At 37.0% G+C, this 18837-nt stretch overlaps 1 protein-coding gene and 1 long non-coding RNA gene across 4 annotated transcripts; both read right to left on the reverse strand.

The window, feature by feature from the left end:
• Positions 1-2201: 2201 nt before the first annotated feature.
• LOC111251130 (exosome complex component RRP43-like) lies at positions 2202-4585 on the reverse strand. Of its 3 annotated transcripts, none has more exons than XM_022807437.2 (5): positions 4512-4585; positions 3628-3777; positions 3252-3428; positions 2769-3033; positions 2202-2668 (listed from the first exon to the last, which is right to left on the reverse strand). In XM_022807437.2, the coding sequence occupies exons 2-5, from the start codon at positions 3717-3719 to the stop codon at positions 2426-2428; spliced, it is 777 nt and encodes a 258-aa protein (XP_022663172.1). In that variant the 5' UTR covers positions 3720-3777; positions 4512-4585; the 3' UTR covers positions 2202-2425. The 3 variants fall into 3 exon arrangements, with proteins under 3 accessions (XP_022663172.1, XP_022663173.1, XP_022663171.1); XM_022807438.2 differs by having other exon boundaries at positions 4470-4532; XM_022807436.2 differs by having other exon boundaries at positions 4375-4513.
• Positions 4586-8580: 3995 nt separating this feature from the next.
• On the reverse strand, positions 8581-15439 carry LOC111251773 (uncharacterized). The gene is made up of 5 exons (XR_002673964.2): positions 15304-15439; positions 13477-13574; positions 12624-12732; positions 10904-11054; positions 8581-10576 (listed from the first exon to the last, which is right to left on the reverse strand). It is a non-coding gene; the product is annotated as an uncharacterized LOC111251773 (long non-coding RNA).
• Positions 15440-18837: the final 3398 nt, after the last annotated feature.

Here is an 18837-nt window from a genome sequence, read left to right on the forward strand (position 1 = left end):
TATGAGTCTTGTTAAAATTAGTTTGAGAGATTTTCCAAGCGTTTTAGATATGGTATCAGGGAATATCAAGCAACATAGTATCTATCACCACTTCCTCAAACCTGGAGCAACCACATATATCGTTAGGCTTATGGAAACCTGGTTTTCTCCAGAGCCTATAGTGGACTCGTGCACGGCAGAGCGATAACGGCATGCCTGATTAGCCGGTTCGTCCTTTTACACTAGTTATTTACCATTGCACCCGAAGCAAAGAAATCTTCATCAATGTTTGCGAATTTTTGCTCCCAGTTCCTAAAGTTCGCCTTAAAGGCTTCCGTTGGTTGGACTTTGGACGATGTAGGTCCTCGGACTGCAGTGGCGAATCAGCTGGACGCGAAGTGATTCGGAGTCATTGTGTGTAGTACCAATGTTCTGTTGACGAAGCATGCTTTGACGCGATTCAATCATTTGAAGCCCTTTATTGTAAGATCTTCCTAAGTGAGGTATATTCCATACGTTCTGATAGCAGATACAATGAAATCGAACAAATTGAGAGCCGTTGAGCGGGACAAGCCATTAAGCGATTGGATTGCCTATGCTGCTAACACTCCCTTCCTGAATCTTTGGTTAAGTCGCGCGGTGAAACTTCTGCCGTTCGCAGATGAGAGTAATCAGAAGTACGGAAACCAGTTTACATAAGCAATACTCAACCTAGCGGAGTACAAAATGTTAGTGGCTGCTAACGACCTCATTGTCTCCGTTTGGAGCCTGTGACGGCTGCAAAAAACCGGGCTAGAGCTTAATGCACTTGAAACCTTTCTGACTCGTAACTTAACGTCGGCCATCAAGGTCTCTGTGGAGCGTTTTCTGCGGACCGACATTGTTCCGTCGAAACAGCATGTACGCTTTCTAAATAGCCGTTCAGTCTCTTAACCAGCGAACTGGAGAGCAGGTTAAATAAACACTTATCCTTAGTATTCCCTGCCATGATCACGGCTCAGTAGAATCGCTCTTTCCTTAAGGAATTACTAGTAAGCTAATGTCTCTCCACTGGGCTGGGAGTGTATCAATATGCAAACAATGATTCAATAGTGCCGTCGTACACCGAGTTGGAACGATGGCACATTTGAGATGCTCGTTGCAGATGCTACTTGGACCGGCCGCTTTTTTACTGCGTAGGTTCCTAAGGCCTTGCATCTATTCCTGTTGTGAAACCTTGTTGAAGGATATCGTGTTGTACTTTTTCCCGCTGCAACAAAAAAGGACACCGCGTGCGGTGTTGTATCTTTTGAGACAAACATTTCCAAGAATGATTTGCGAGAGACGAAGAACTAATCAGGTTAGCCGCCGAACTCTTGTGGTGCATTAGCCACTTGCATGGTTGTAGTTCCGCACCGGCGATTAGACGAATCCATAGCTACTCAATGCAGTGCCATCTTTATGATGCGTATCTTTTTTTAACAAATCGTCTTATGAATGGAGGCTAAAGGTTAGAATAAGTCTCAATGTCATCTGGGTTTTTCTGTCGATAGTCTCATTCTTTAAAGTATGCAAAATGTTGCTAGATGCCTATGGATACGGTACAAAACTCTTGACAGAATACAGCATTTTACTAATTTCAAGCAACTAGTAAAACTACCATATTTGTAGAAATACTTCACCGTATCTCGCTGCAAACAAAATTCACCATGTGAAAAAAGGTTTGGTCAGTTTACTATTTTAAAAAACTTCTAAAAGAAGTATGCATCACGCCTAGCAGAACTACTGTAAGGTTGTGCATGTCTTGGATAAACAATATGTCTCTAAAATGTGTGTTTTCATTGTTGTGCAAACGTAAGCTATGCGCGTATAAGTATTAGTAAACTTAATATTTGGCGCCATAATAAACATTTCTATTTTTCTCTATACGAGTCACGATTTTAGGTGTTTGTTGCTAGCCCGGAAATAAGATTACTTAGCTTATTTTCTGGTAGACAGGATTTGCAATAATGAAGCGTCTAATATTAAAGCCAACTCTTTTTAGATAGCTTCGAAATTTCCGGTTTGTGTAGCCTGCTAACTCAACGATTTGTGCTATACATTAGAAATGACATATGTGAGGAAACCGGTTGGCCGAAGTAGGCACCTTAACATAGAAGTAGTTCGAGCATTTTAGCGGTACACCCATTTCAACATGCATACCCACTGCCCATCGTGTGAGCACGTCGAAAAAACAACACGAATTCACGAGTCAGTAAGGCAAATTTTATTTTGACATCGAAAGCGAAGACTATATAGATATAGTATATTAAGATATAACTTAATAAACTAACAAACTTCTACGGAAAAAAAAATGTACAGAAACAGGACATAAAAAAGCAATGGACAGTATATTAGCTTTCGTTTTTACCTAAAAGTGTACAATTTAGGTAAAATTCCAAAATGAAGTGTATATTTACATCCTCAATTACTTTAGAACATTCCGTATCTCTTTGGCGTGTTCTAGGGCTTTTGAGAGCATAGTAGCAATTTCTGTCGCTGGCATCGGTACGCCTCCCAATTTAGCCAAATGAACTACTTCGCCCTTCGAATCCAACACCACACAGCTTTCACCCCTTGCAAGAAGCTGTTCTTCGTGCGTCATATCGACAACAAGAGACTTGTTGATTATACCAAATGTCACTCCAATCGGCAGTTCAACTAGGGCCACCTAATCAACCATTTAGACAATGAGTATATTAGAGATACAAAAGAGATAACAAGACAATACAATCATAAACACATATGTGAAGTAATAAGGGACTGCCTACTTTTTCGTAGTTGTTTCCCACGACAAGTGTGTCTTCCTCCTCGTCGTGGCGTGCCGCTGGCAATTTAAGACATGAGAGTGCACCAGATATAGCGGCTAAACTTGCCCCTAGAAGATTGCCATCAGAATCCAGGCAGGTTATTGTGACATGCAATAACCATGAGAATCGTTCTGAGATTCTTCGCGATGGAAAAGCGGAACAGGACAGAAGAATATCCTGCAATCGTTGGGAGAGTGCTTGCTCCTCTTCAGACGGGCCAGAAGCCCTTTAAAACGAAGGCACCAAAGACAAATAGGTCAGCTAAAAGTTAAGACAATAGCAGTTGAACCAGATTTTTTGAACATCAAAATAAATTCCCAGAAATAGATAACTAAGTATTAGGATACAGCCATTATTTTGTCCGTAGCATTGGTACAGCAGGGTAAACAGAAGGCAGTAAACAACGTCAAAGCATCAACAAAATGCTAGCTGCAGATTACCCACCCGATATTCTTGAAGGGTAGTTGTGCTTGAACACTGATGTTTATATCTTGGAATGGATCGCCCAGCTGCTTTTCAGCTATTTCAGCTCGCAGCCCACATAGTACGCAGGTATTACCAAAACGGACGAGACAGGAACCGTCCGCGGTTTTTATTGGATCAAGGGTCACCTCTAATGGCCTACAACAAAAAAAATCTGCTTATGTTATGTAGACTTAACGCAATGTTTGGCAATATTATATGCTCCACCTTAACTGAGCCTAAACTAGCCTAAATTGAAATCATTCCAGATAATGAATTTTTACAATAGTGATCCTGTCTTCTCTTGATTTTCTGTACTAGATTCTTTGGTAAGGCAAGTTTAATGCGCTACCATTACCTGTGCGAATTAAAATCTCTCCCGTCTTTCCGAACAAACCTTCCTTCAGCAAGGTCAGCTTGAGCCTGAAGAATTCGGAGTTCCTCAGCCATTATAGTGTCTTTGTGCCTCGAGAAGTATCTTACGATACACAGTTGGTGGGGCACCGATCTGTGAGAATGTATAATTTGTATTAGTTCTTTCTCTGTTTTATTAAGATACTAAATACGCTAAATAACCACACGCATTTTGGTTTATTGAAACACGTAAAATTTAGAGATGGATCTTCAAATTGTCTGTGGCTCATGCAGTTTGCAAGTGCAACAAACCAAGCTACAGTTAAGAAGATGGGCTTGGCTTTCAGGAGAGTTTCTTCTGAATTTAAGAAATCAAAATGGAAAATACACAATAAAATAAACGCAACCTATACTGCTCGTCATAGTTTCCTATGCAGTTGATCACATTTCAGGACGCACAGCTTTGATAGAGATTAGTCGATGTTTATGGCACTAATATGCTAAAAAATAACATAAAAAATCCAAAGTATCGATAGGCACTCATCTTGATTTTGTCAGGTAAACAACCAACACAAGTTTTGAAAAATATTTTCATGTCAAACAAAACCGCTCTAAACCTTAGCTTCATTGCTAACTATTTATTTAGTTTGTTATCCGCGAGCACTTCTGACAAAGTTAGGGCCTCAGTTGTCAACTATACATTCGACTGTTTGTCAAAAGATATTATGAGTTTAAGAAAACTGAAACGCACATTTTTGTCTCGCTCAATTAAAGACTAGTTGGTACATCACACGGAATTATTTACTAATAACAATTCTGCCTAAGTAGGAATATAAATCATTTTACTTTTTGTTAAAAATCCTGCCACTAGCATAATAATTTGAATACCTATAGCGTTCAGAGGCCGACCCTTCGATCCAACTTCTAAATGTAAATAGAAGGAGAGGCGCGGAAAATTTCAAACAAAACACATACCGATGATTTAGGACAAAATGGCGGCAAGTAAATCAAACGTTTTCATTATCGCATTTCTTCGATACCTGTCGGGCCCAGAAAGGGAAAACTTCATAGTTACGAAAAAAAAAACATATGAGCTATGCATAGATTGCACATATCTTATTCAAGTGCGCCGGTGTGACATTGATGCATAAATCCATACCTATAACAATTGCAATCGTTCTACGAATCTGTATATATATATATATATATATATATATATATATATATATATATATATATATATGACGATTTTTTTTTAAAGCAAGTTATCTAATCCCGCTTACGAAAATAAATAAAGAATACAACATTGAAAGAATATAGAACCGATAATCCTCTGTCCCTTTATTTGTATAAAGGTAACCAAAGAGTCAGCTAAAGGCATGCAAATTTTACGACTTTTTAGGCCTTCGTCGAAAAATGAACGATGCCCCAAAGTAGCCGTAGAAAAACAAATGAATGAAGAACGATCACGAGAACATAACTAAACATACAAACTAATTGTATTTGAGGTGATGCAGAGGAGAAAACTGGCTCGCACTTAGTTCTTGCCCACCAACCGATTTTACATCATATTTTCGGAATATAATTTGTTTGGTATGCTTGCCTTTTACAGTCAACCAAGATTTGATCAAAAACTGTTATACTTTTGAAAGAGTCTTTAAGCATTTGGTGTTGAAAAGTTATTCTTAAACATAATAATGATAATCCTAGCTGTATGACGAAATGCATAGCACTTATTATTACATTACATGCATTTTCAATGTATTCAATTTAATCAATAAATAGAAGAGTGAAATTCGACATGGTGTTCAAGTAGGCACTGGCTTGTCTTCTGTTCGAAGTCCATTCATACTGCTGAAGAACCAAGAGTACGCGTATTCGGCTATGAAGGCCAGACTAGAGAATCCAAGCTTAAGTGAGAGAGAAGCAATCAGAAGAAGTAAGAGAAGCATCAGGTTCCGAAACATACCGCTTTGTGGTAATGCCTACGCAATAACTGCCATCGAATTCACAAAATCAAAACTTAACCGAATTATTGGCAAGCGTTCTTTTAAATCCAAAGAAGATAAATGTGTATATCTTCTGATAGAATTCTAAAGAAGAGAAGGAGAATAGATGCTAAAGAAGATATATATGTATATCTGAATCCTAAATAACCCTGCGTAATTAAAACAGCTGGCCTATTTAATTAGTTTATTTTAGCGAAGAACCTCATCAGATTCTCCGTAATTAGCTTAATTAATCAAAGCCTTGCAATATCCAAGGTGCATGACAAGTAGAGCAACGTTTGTTAATAATTTCTGAAGTTAACAGTTCAGCTTGTTTTCGTGCATGCCGGTGTAAGTCTGTAAATCAATGTAGCAATTGTGCATTTCCCATTCCATACTTTTTTCATAGAGGTAAGACTGTCGGCATACCTGAACCCTAGCATAGAAATCATAAAAAGGAAATTAAATCGCCAGAAATATGTTTTAGCATTTCTGCTTGACATGTAATAAATACTAGTTACGGTCCAGGAAAATATTAGTCCCAGATATCAAGCAAGACTCGTACATTTTTAAAAGCAATATACCCTTCTTTTTCGACTAACTGGAAAGTCTCGAATGGTATTTTAATTAAAAAAAAATATTATTTCTAGCCCACAGCTGAACATCCTGCTTCTGCAACAATTTGCTAAATAGAAGTTATAAATTATATAGTTCAGAAGCATTGTGATGACTCGCAATAATTTCCAATCCGATTTATTTGCGATTATCCTGAAATTGGTATCAAAATAAGTTTGTTCATCTCATGTACGTTTGCTCTGAATCAAGAAAGCCTTTTACATTTTTACATTAGGTAAATGTTTTTTTGTTAGCATTATAGAATTCTAGAGTGGTATAATGACTATTTTTGCTAGTTTATATTGCAATTTAGACTATGTCACGCTACGTCAACGTAGCCATAAACCATGCAGGCCTTTTAAGATAGAGGATACGGGACAATACAAAAACGAGGATTATTCCTGTTCTCATATGATCATTTAACGCCAAGTAGTTATGTTTTCTCTCAGGCCACGATCCAGGCTAAGAGATAAAAGCACACTTGCAGGGAGGATCCCGAATCCTCTCGTAGTAATCCGCACCTTGAAGCACTGGCCAAACGCCTGCAATCCTTGAGAAGAAGTATAGTTTCGGTGTACTCTCACAACGGGGGGTACACTTTATTACGAAACGCGTAACGAAAAGCTAAGCTTCACTTTATATTCATTTAGATGTCTCCTTCAATAGAGGCAAATATATATATACAAACAAAAAACACTTAAAGATTTAAAGTTAGACTATTAAAATTTGGTAGATAATGCGATTTATCTATATATATAGGATCATGGGATTGTGTACGTGTATATCGAGTCAATACGATTCTATATGACCTGTATACGTTTGTATATGTTTGTCATATAAAATGCCATATCATAACGAACGTAATATGACTAGGTTTTTTTTTGAGAAGCCGCAGCAAACCTAGTGGTGGTAGAAGAACAGAATGAAGATTTTAACACTCTTAACGTATGTAATAATTGCAAGTATGTGTACAAAAGAATAAGGCGACAGCAAGTATTGTTAACGTGGTCAAGCTGCTACCCGAGTGTGTGACCGAAATAACAATTGTGCAGCTAGAGAAAGTTAATCAGTATAACCTGCAGTATGAGTCCGATGCATATTTTTTCGGTGCCAACCATGACACGCTCTTTAGCCGACATTTCTTTTAGCATATCCAAAAATCGTGATCTGTCGCGGGAAACATTCCGCGCTAGCTCATTGCGGTCGGCTAACTGTCTGAAAAGGTCGGTCTTTGGATCCTAAAAAGCTAATTGATTTATTTTCTGTCGTGATAATATTGATAAAATTACATTTCTATTTGATAACAACTACAGTCGTCTATTTTTAACTGGTACACTTTTACCATACCAAGTATTCACTGCTTCATCACATTATACCAAGAATAAACGTTAGGCCAGAACAGTATCGAAAAGTGCAGAGCAACATAGTGCCTTTGCATTTAGGGACATAGATCACTGATTATCCACTGTCACCGTCAGTACGATATTTACCTGACGAAAAAAAACTCACTTTCATCAGTGTAGGCAAGAGAACATTAGGGCTGAGTTAAGTAGCTTTGGTATAATAGCTATAATGAATGACTGTTCTTTCGAGTTAATCGACTATGATCCTTAGAATTGAATCACGTAATTGATATGTTGCAGCTTTTACTTTCGCTACGTCAGATGCTAAATAGGTATGGTTGTCAAGGATGGACTGTTCCAATTCAAGTAACCATATTTTAAATTAAGACGGTAGATTACATGGGATTATTCATATGAGATTATGGCACAATTGGTTAAAACAGAAATCCAGTATTTACCGTAAACAGCTGTGACGTAAGCGTTTCTGCCTCTACGTAAATACGTGTTTTTTCAACCGCAGTAGATCGTAATAGCTGTTGATAAAATCATCGTTACTTTTTATAGTTATCAAAGACGTAAGTTGCGAATTTAAGAAACTTATGAAAGTTACTGAGATACCTATCAGGGAGCCCGTTAGACACAACCAAAACCAGCTGCTCCGACATTTTGGTTCACCTGAAATAGGTACGTAAAATAGAATCAGCCATACATGGTCACGACTACAGTGAGCTTGACGGCAAGTAAGCCCGGTTCGTAGTTGCAGGGTTTGTTAAGGGGATCGTAATTTTTGGGATAAAGTTGCCCACAAACTATAAAAATATTGCATCTGGGATGTATTACTGTGCGTCGTGATCACAGCTTGATGCAAATAAGAACCGTGTAGGTCGATTCGGTCGCGGAGTCATTTACCCTTCTAGCTAAACTAGTTTTTTTGTACAAGATAGTCTTTAATAATAATTCGTATTTGCTATACGTGAATAAAGTTTATTGCTTTGAAAAGCTAACACCACAAATATGTAATTCATACGTGATTCTTATTGTTGCAGAATGAAGAACTGATGCCATCTTTAGTCAGAGAATAGGGCATCTGGGTTCTGCTAGGTCTGTGGAGTCAACAGTTTTCATTAATCTAGCTGCATATAAATGAAGCTTGCCATCTTCGTTTTTAGTATCCCCAGTTGGCTGGGTTGTATCAAAAAAAAATACTTTTGCTTACTCGATAAAATCATACAAGTTAAAACTATTACTGTATACTAAATTCGTGTACACCTATATATTACAGTGTTGCTGCTATACCCCACACAGTGCATCGCATATATGTGGTCTAAATAGATAAAATAATATATGTATACATTATGTTACATTAGTATATGCATGTATGGTTATATTTACATTGATAAATACATTGTGTGAGTTTACCTTGCACCTCGTACCTACGGTGAATTCCGGTTTGTACAAAATAAAACACTGTCAAATAATTGTTTGTTTCTTAGTATTTCATTAACTCCTTTAATATAAGCCGCCTTCCTTCTGTCACAACTGGCAGTTCTATTTTATGAATGAATCTCTGTCGAATTTTTTTGAGCAACTAAAAATATCATCGGTCCAATTATGTTCTATATAGGAAGAGCACGGGTAAACAACGTTATTATTCCATATAGTAGCAAGTATATCCAAGGCGGCTTGGGGCCAACGATCTTGAACTTTAACTGTAGACGAACTTTAATAAGCAAAACACACATTCTCGATTCGTAAATCTCTTACAGTTTGTGTCGCAATCTTAGTCGGTAAATGTTTCGTATGTTTTTGCGACTGTATTGAATCGTCCCGCATTTGGGCGACGAGAGTTTTAGCTTCATTTGTTTTGAGCAGTTAAAAAAAAATATGCCTAGAACCTGCCACAGATGATTACAGTTAGTGACGTTTCGACAAGTTTTATTAGTTTTATATTGTTTGCGCAACGTTGAACCGCATTCTGATGAACTGAATTGGGTCAATAAAGAGGAAGAGACAGTACCGACCATGACGGTTGCTAGCTGTCAGGGCAGCTAGTAGTTATGGACTCGAGTCTCGAAGGTGATTTTCCAATTTCCTCATTAAAAAAAAAAAGAACAAAGGACCCATTCGGCCAGCAGAAATCCGATTCCTATCAAAAACAGAATAAACATGATGGCCTTGTAAAGCACGGTCGCAGCTAGGTTTCTGACATACGTGACCGATACATAATCGTCTTCGTCGAGACGGCGTCGGCTAGCAAAGCCGGTAGACAATCGATCATAGAATGCTCCTTTTTATACATGAGTTATAATCACAAAGTCAGGTTTGGTTCTTTAGGTAAGAAGTGATTGAATTCCAAATTATCTCTCTGTTTACTGTGAATATAAAAGACGAAGAAATGCTCAACGTTTGGGAACAACTTAGCAGCTTGGAGCAGACGTCGTCAATCGAGGGAGCTATATTAAGAAATCGCCGATATAAATAACGAACTAGTTAGCTCATCTTGAGGGAATATCCAGGAAAAGGTCTCCCACAAAAAAGTAAAATACGACGCAACGACTATTTCACTCCGATGTTTGAGACATCTAAGAAGAAACAAACGTCTTGATTGTCAAGCGATGGCTTTTTATTAAACTAAACTACTTGGTAAAAAAATCAAGAGTCACTTTGAGTCGTAAATAGGTTGAATATTGTTTATATCGCATATGCGTCACGATGATAGGAACACAATATATGTACATATAAATACCTGGAAAATAACCAACAAATAAATGGAAGCGTTGCAGTAGCTGTTAATGCGGAGAGCCACATATCGAGCTTGAAGGCTAACACCAAGTGGAACCGGTTGATCACCTAGTTCATATTTTGCAATGAATAAACATGGTATTTATAGTAAATAAATACTGAAGACTTTGAAGACATCTTTCCCCATATCTCTCGTCTGCGCTTGTTGACTTCGGCCCATAATGGCCCATGCGGGATTTTCATTATTGTTTGGAAGCGTGTTATTCTAAACAGAAGAAATCAAAAATAGAATTACAATCGAAAGAAAAATGTAGCAATTTGTATTTAAATGATTGTAAGTCTACCGCTATGACTAACTGTAAGCGCATATTTTTAACTAATCACAAGTTTTCTGTTCTCCTCTGCGTTGGCATTGATGCTTGTAGATGAGCGCCCGAACACAGCTGAGCCATAATGAAATGCAAAAGGTACTTTTTTGCTTACTCATTCACCAAACAGTAGGAAGAACGTTGTTTGGCATGACTGAATATATACTGGTTTAAATAAAATTGGCCCTTTAAGTTGATTAAGTATTTACTCAAGAAAGACTTACCACTAGCAACACTTTTGTTGTTTGTTAGTGTTATTTCCTTCGATGGATTAAAGCTGAGCAATTGGTATTCACTGTTTACAGCATCTGCTTCGTCCAGCCACAAAAAACGATCAAGTGATACGCCTCCAGGTAACGAAAACCCATCAGTTTCCTAGATATGTAAGGTGAACGTTAAATAATTGCAAGCTACCGTTTATAGCGGGGTCAGGGATAGCTAGTTTAACGAGCATATAAGGAGCAAGTGAATTGTATACTAAGTGAAAGTATTCACTTGTTTTTCCAAGTTATCGATCCATCAGATCGAGTTGCTCAAAGTTACCCATGCCTTAGTCATTAAACTATAAAGTTGGCACTTGCGCAATGTTGTTTGCCTCACATAACGAAAGACGCGGTATTTGGCTTGAATTCTGGCAACAAATCACTTCATTATGTATTCGTCGTCCTACATTTTAGAACAAATTCATTCGTTTCAAATTCACAGCCAGACATTTTTAAATGCGGTGATGGAAAATTCGTCCTGCCGATCTATGAGATCCTGTTTATTGTCAAATGTTGAGTTACTAATTTACTTGTCAGTTATCACAAAAGGCAGAACTCTGTCGACACAAGAATACGGTGGGTAAATATAGCAAGCTTTTTTAGAATGGCTTTAACGATCTTCGTCGTAGAAACGACGGTTTTGCCTTGTCTATTGGGTCTTTTCTGTCCTTTTTGGGTAGCCTCGCTCACTCGACGTAATTCTGTTATATGTAGACCCGTGTCGACTGTCTCGTCTTTTCTTCAAGCAATTTTCGGTATAAAAGGTCATACCTGTTCTATAAGGCTCAAATTATAGTTACTTTAGGGTAGAGATGTAGGTTGACTTCAAACCTTAGGCGCATATCTCGGAATTATTTATTCCTTTTCTTATCGACACACTGACGCTACTTCTTGGCGCAGGCAAGAAATCTGTGTACGAACTTGTTTCTAGCGCCTCAAGTTATTCGATGCTGTGCAACATGTTGAGAAATAACCCGAAGCAATGGCTTCTTGTGCGCGCCTCATCCCCTTTGTGAGGTGCCCAGATGTTTAATTTTTGGTAAAATTTCGTGTTTTCAGCTTGTCTTGTCGGCCAGGTAATGAGATATTTACCATAAAAAGTCCTCATTGGACGAGGTAAAATACATTCTCTAGCTTCAGAATCCCATATTTTCAAAAAGTCCTCTTAATTATAGTGGTCACTGTACACGGAACAAACATCTAGGGCTACGCACGCAGTTTTTCGACCTAGACAAAAGGCAAAAACTAATACGTATAGCACATGAACCGGAAATATCTATTTCTGGACCCTGAACTCAAGATAAAATTTCGATTACTGCAAAGCCAACTCAACGAGCCTATCGAAGAGAAAAGAACACTGTTAAACGGTATTTAGAAGTTTTTTTTTTCTTTTTATATATATAAATGAATAATCAGTGGGAAAAAATAAGAACGTAGTATTGCTCGTGTATTGGCCTAATATATTGAAAAGGAACACCGGAGAAGAAAGAAAAGATACGTTTAACGTATAGTCATAAAATGGGTATACTATAATTTCAACTTGGATTCTCTAGTACTAAAAGTTAACATGATTATTATGAATGAAGCGTGAGCAAGAGAGACTGCTGAAAAACCACCAGAAGTATAAAGTTCTAATTCTAATCTAATATTGGCTCTATGTAACAGGGCAAGTATGAGGTACCTTTCCTACGTTGTCCCGTAGTAATGCCGTAATAACGTTTATATGCTATTTTTGATGATGTTTTTTTCATACGTTTCGTTGTATCATGCCGACGATTCCGCTGAAAGTTCTATATCATGTCCATGTGGAACATACCAGTTTGAAACAATGGATAATCAACAATAAGTTAGCTAGATTTTTGAAATAGTATGTGACATATTGTATGATAGATGCAGTAGAATTGCAAGAATACATGTCATGAATTATAATACATTTATAGAAAATGTTAGTAGCAAAAATTGAATACTCATTGATTCGTTTACTTAATCGTCTCTGTCAGATAAATGACAAAGGCCCATGTTAATAATGGGACGATAAAGCTGTATATCAAGATCATTCATGAAAAACACTAGAATCTAGTATATAGGATTTAGTGATTTTATCCAACAGATATTATGTAGAAGAATTACCTAAACAAAACAAATGTATAATTGATTGATAGATATCGCAATGACTTTTGCTCATGCACTTTGTGAACGTGAATAAACCTTTCCCTTCCCTTCATTGTCTCAATTACGAAATGTACACTCGTTAATATTGAGATGACATTAGAAAGCCTTGTACAAGGCCATTGTTACCGATGCTTTTTATTTGTAAGAAATGGCGTATTTGGCAGCTATTTGTAATGGCCTACTAGTTTTATTTTTTTTTTTTGTTTCTAGGCATTTTTTGGAGAATACGGCAAATGCTTACAATAATCGAAGTTAAATTAAGCTGTTAAACTGCTAAGTGTTAAAGAACCGTTACAAGTTCTTACGACATTAATGTAATGCGTATGCGTATCACTGTAGTAACTATCAGCTTGGGTACTTACATTAACAATAGCAAACCGGAGGAACTTTTCACTCGCGTTGAATTTATTTCGATACGGAAAGCTTATAGTAACATACTGAACCGTTGGATGTTCATTATCTGTAAATAAGAATAGAATTTGTCAGTCTGCATTATAAACGAACTATGATCAAGAATTTACCAGCAATATTTTTTTAGGCTATATAGGTTTTTGACATATTCAACTGAATCTGAAGATAGTCTGCTGCATAGATAGGATTCATATTTGTTATATTGTTGTTCAGCCGCTATTTATAGTTTGCCTTTGATGTCGAGACAACAAGGATACTTAGTCAACCTAGCAGAAAAGCAAGCTGGATCAATTTTTACGCGAACATCTTCCTATAAGTCATCAGAAAATTCTTTACAGAATTCGAAATGGACTGAGGTGACATAGCTCATCATTTAGCCGACTTGTCGAGCCTGTGAACTATTCGTTTGAGAGAGAAGGTATTCAAAGAAGGATTACGGATTTCTAAGACACATTTTTACGTGATTTCTAAACACGGTACATTATTGTTTTTCATCTTTTGATTATTACCGCATTTTTGAGATTAATAAAAGAGAGAAAAAGGTTTTTAATAATAATTTAGAAGTCATATTTCCTGTTCCGTACACACTATACTCCGCATTCCGTTATTCTTAATAGCGGTGTATCTATGTCTATGAAATGTTTACCATATATACTTTTGGTATTTTTTTGCTTGAATAAATCTGATATTATTTTCACTATCTTGAACAGCGGTAGCTAAAATGACTAATGGACTAAAGTGTTATTAATTAACAATAACGTAAATTTATTATTCAGCAATGTTAACCTCAATCCTGTTGGTCACTGTAACATAACGTGAGGTCAGGCGTTTTCATTAAATATGATATGTATTGCTATTTATCCTCACTACGTCATTTATTAATGTCTCCTTGAAAAAATTTCCATTTTAACAAAAATATATTTATTATATATATATATATATATATATATATATATTGTCTTTTCGTATCAAAGGTAAGTATTACGATTACTAGAGGCTCACATTTGTTCAGAGTTACTGTTTAGTGAAATGTTTGTACTAGAGTCTATCTAAATTGAGCTGTGCCCCATTTATTAATAAATGAATATACTAGAAGGGCTTTTCGTGCAGGCTATAGTTGCCTATATCGGATGTTGATTCTACAACAGGAAATCCTGTATGAATCTGAGTAAGGTAACGAACAATGCTACCCCCATTAAATTTTTTTCACGCACAGCTTGTTTGTATATTTGTAAAATCCTTATTTCAGAGAATAGTTTTTTTAGCTAGTAGCTTGGATATTACTTCATTCAACAGCGTCCTCCACATTTTCGAACCGTAGGTAAAAAACCCTGACTAGACCTGCAGTCGCCTGTGCGACAGCCACATCGCTTGTCAAGGCGGGTTTTCTAGCGATGCAGACTTCAAAAGTGATGTAGATTTAAAAGCATGACACTTCAAGCAGCGTCCCTCGATACTATATGTTCACTGGCAGTTAATTTCAATTCATTTATTGAACTCACTAATTTCTACATCCTTGCTTCATTTAATAAATAAATGAATTTAGATTCAAAATGTACGTTGTAATTTTACAGAGCATTACCTACATACAACACATCTATCGAGCCCTAGGTATGTTTGTAAACAATATGTATATTTAATTATATAACATATATCTTCTATGGCGAGACTCATCTTTAGCGAATCAATCGTAGAAAAGCTTTTGTTGTTTGGGTACGCTCATTACAGGAAAAACTATACATTCTAATATACGAGTCATGTACAATTAACAAGCTTACAAACGCAGACGAGCTTCAGGGTGTATGGTCGATCCTTCAGTGTGGTTCCTTGTTATTTGTTTCTCCATCACGTAAACCTGAAAACTATACTAGGCCTTTATGGATATAAATGTAGATAGCATGATTCACTATGGAGTGCGCCACGTATAATGTTTTAAATCTTTGTTTGGTTCATTTTATAGCCGAAATAATAAGGCCTTCAACAAACCTTCTTATTTACGAGAGTGGATTGGCGAAGGTGGGTAAATAATCAACAATCAGGAATCTGCTGTGTAGATAAATTATTGTAAATATTATAAATTGTTTACGCTAGAATAGGTCTAGGAGAGAGAAACTGGGACGACTGTTTGCCAAGTGTTGCGTGAAGTAATAACCATACCCGCTCATTTGCATGGCTAGTCCGTTATTCAAAGTTGTTCTAGATATATAATTTATTTTAAGATGATGATCTACTGCGTCTTTTTTGTTTATCGATAAGACACATGCATCGATGTAAATGATGTATGCGTTTGTTCAGCCATAACTTACGCATTAAGTTGACCTTAGTTGACATGTTTACACAAGATAAACCCTATGAAAAATGTTTTCCAATCTGTACGTCGGTTAATGGAGTAACAATGGTATAATACAGCACTGCGAAATGTTGCGAGTTATAGAGGCCCTATCCTAAAAAACATATCTTATTCTAAATTGAAAAGAGCCCACAATCGGCATGTTTTGTGCCGACCTGCATGCTCTGAAAATTGTTAAAGATTAATGTTAAAATCAAACACTATTTAAAAAAAGAATATTCCGCTGTTATTGGATAGATTTGCAAAGCACAGCCCTTTTATATATGTCCAGCTCATGTGGTATATGAAGCTTGCGACTAAAATCACTGACGTATGAATAGAACGCCTCCATATCATGACACAACTGACACCTGGAGGGACATTTGTGCTTTTAAAATAATATAATGTTACATCTATTATTCACGATACAAACATATTTAACACTCGTGATTACTAGTGGAGTGTAATGTTTACCTTACATTGTAGCAATTCAGATGCAGGAGTCATCTCTGTTATCGAAGTTCGGCTCTGTAAGTATTTTCATTATATCAATGTGTATGCATCCGTATACAGACGAATAAACATTTCGTCATTTTGGCATTTGAAAATATAAATACGAGATGGCAAAGAACTCCTACTAGAACATGCATTATCCGTCTACTATTTTACTGTGATACACACATTTGGCAGTAGTTGAGATAATGATTCTTATTCAACAGCTTTATATACAGCGTGGAGTTTTTAAATTTCGCGGGCTGTTTGTAGTAGTAGTAGTAGCAACAGGCATGCGCTTGACGGCCAGTTTTTTGACAAGGAACCTCGAAACTCGACATGGCGAAAAAAAGTAGTTTGGTATTGGAAGTTAAGCAAAGGTCAACTGTTGTGCAATGTCCTTATACGATGCAAACATTAACTACAGAAATGATCGCTGGCTCGCTCACGATCTAAAGGATACGTCATTGTCAGTAAAAGCAAATTTTCAATCAAATTTCATGAGCGGTGCCCGGTAGAAGAGACATCATGCCTCCGTACTTCTTCCAGGAGAGCAAACGTACTATGAAATAATCTACTCGTTTTTATGCGACTGTGCGTAGCTAAAGTGTCTAAATGAAGACAATTTGTCTCTAGAAAGTTGAACCGGCTTACACTAACCGATTAGTGCAGCGTAGGCTGCTCGTGAGTACAAACCCGCCCTGGGTCGACTATGCATCAGATCAGAACCACGTCCCTCCTTGTAGATTCTTTTATCATTTAAATACGGCTGCTCAGATATACTCTATTAACAAAAAAGGCCTGCGGTCTACTTCAGTCTAACAGCAGCGACAGGTGTTCAGCGCCCAATAACTCGTCGAAGGCGTGTCACTGGTCCATTCATAGGTCAGTATAGTCGCTTGTTCCGCCTCATGTGCATAGCCGCACCGGTGCATATATATATATACCAGTACAACTTCGTACATGTATGAAACGGCAAGATGGATTTTGATCGTTTTTAGCGAAAAAATTTGTTCTGACGTTAAGATTTTTTTACGGAAATACTTAGATGTGGAAAAATGTTATCTCGCTGTTTGTACTTCCAGCGATTGATGACAGTGGTTTGACTGTCTGTAAATATGATAAAAAAAAAAAAAAGAAAACAGTAACAGCAGCCTAAAAGCCATCTTTGTCGAAGCGAAGTGGAAATCGAATGTAGTTGTAATGTCCCCTATAAACGGCTGCTATATACGTAATGTCCATGCTATGACGAGCTCATAATGACATGTTTCGAAAAGAACGAGCGTCGGTTCTAATGAGTCAAGCTGAAATTATTACTAATTAAATATCCAATAATTCTTCCAGTTGGGATCTACCGATAGATTCACTGATTGCTAACAGCCATTTTTTCGATAAGTCGATTGATGTGTTTGAGGTTCCAGAATTCCTGTTATTACGACAAAGAAAGTGAGGATTATTCAAAATTAATACTGACTATAGTGATGGACTCTTTTGACTAATATAGTAGTTTTTATTCAGTTTCCTATGCATTGATATTATCTAGGTAGCGTAGGGTTTATAGCTCTATTCATATGTAAATGCTCCAAATAATATATGTTCTGGACATTAATTTACACACTGCTTAAAGTTACCTTCCGTATACTATATATTTAGCATATGCAACGTATGCGATCCTATTCAGTATGTTTTACAATCTCAAAAATAAATGATGTGGCGACTTTGTAAAGTAGGTTAGCTTAGCGTAGAACCCAAATGCTAATAAATATCACATTGACAATCGAAAATTGAATGCTTTTCTGTGATTCCTTTGCTTCGAAATTGTAGAGCATGGCGGTGAGGTCTGACGGCGTCATCACATAACCGGATTGTTTACCTTCGATTGCCATGTTTACAGGCCATGAGCCTATTGAGGGACATTTATTGTTTCATCTTCAGCAAGTATCTCATAGCAGCAGATACTCTTGATGTCTACTACAAACATTACTGTCATCTTACGTTTAAATCTAGACGACACTGCTGCTTCTTCTCCAAGGCGAAGCCATTATCTCGCCTGGACTCTTTCCAGCTGGCAATAGAGATTAGATCATGCCTTATCTATGGCGACCGTACGCTCTAGGTGGTTTTTTTATTGATCAAAAAATTCACACGTATTTCCAACCAGTCTGGTGTCAATTCATAGGAAACCCCTTTTTTACCCAGTTTCCACACTCTCAGTAGTTCAGTTATAATTCTGTTTTAAGCGCGAGTTTTGGCCGACAAAGCCAAACCTCAAGCAGAGCAAATATAGCCAATATTTTTTGCAAAAACTGTTTTTTTCAATAATTGGTTTCTGTCGTATTAATTGATTCTTCTTAACATACAGTGTCCCTAAGCGCTGCGTAAAAAGGCTTTTTATAAATATTTCTTTAGGCTAACTGTAATAGTCGCGATAATATCTTTGAATTTCGTCAAATAGCCGCTAAAGGAGCGAACTTGCGTTCCTTCGACATCG

The sequence above is a fragment of the Varroa destructor genome, unplaced genomic scaffold (genome assembly GCF_002443255.2).
Source record: "Varroa destructor unplaced genomic scaffold, Vdes_3.0 BEIS01000005.1, whole genome shotgun sequence".
In the NCBI taxonomy this organism is placed as follows: Eukaryota; Metazoa; Arthropoda; class Arachnida; order Mesostigmata; family Varroidae; genus Varroa; species Varroa destructor.

Coding starts and splice junctions, on each gene's coding strand:
- LOC111251130 (XM_022807437.2), bottom strand. CDS start 3,719: ATGGCTGAGGAACTCCGAATTCTTCAGGCTCAAGCTGACCTTGCTGAA. Junction 3,429..3,627: donor AGAGATTTTAATTCGCACAG/GTAATGGTAGCG, acceptor TTTTTGTTGTAG/GCCATTAGAGGTGACCCTTG. Junction 2,669..2,768: donor TGGGAAACAACTACGAAAAA/GTAGGCAGTCCC, acceptor ATGGTTGATTAG/GTGGCCCTAGTTGAACTGCC.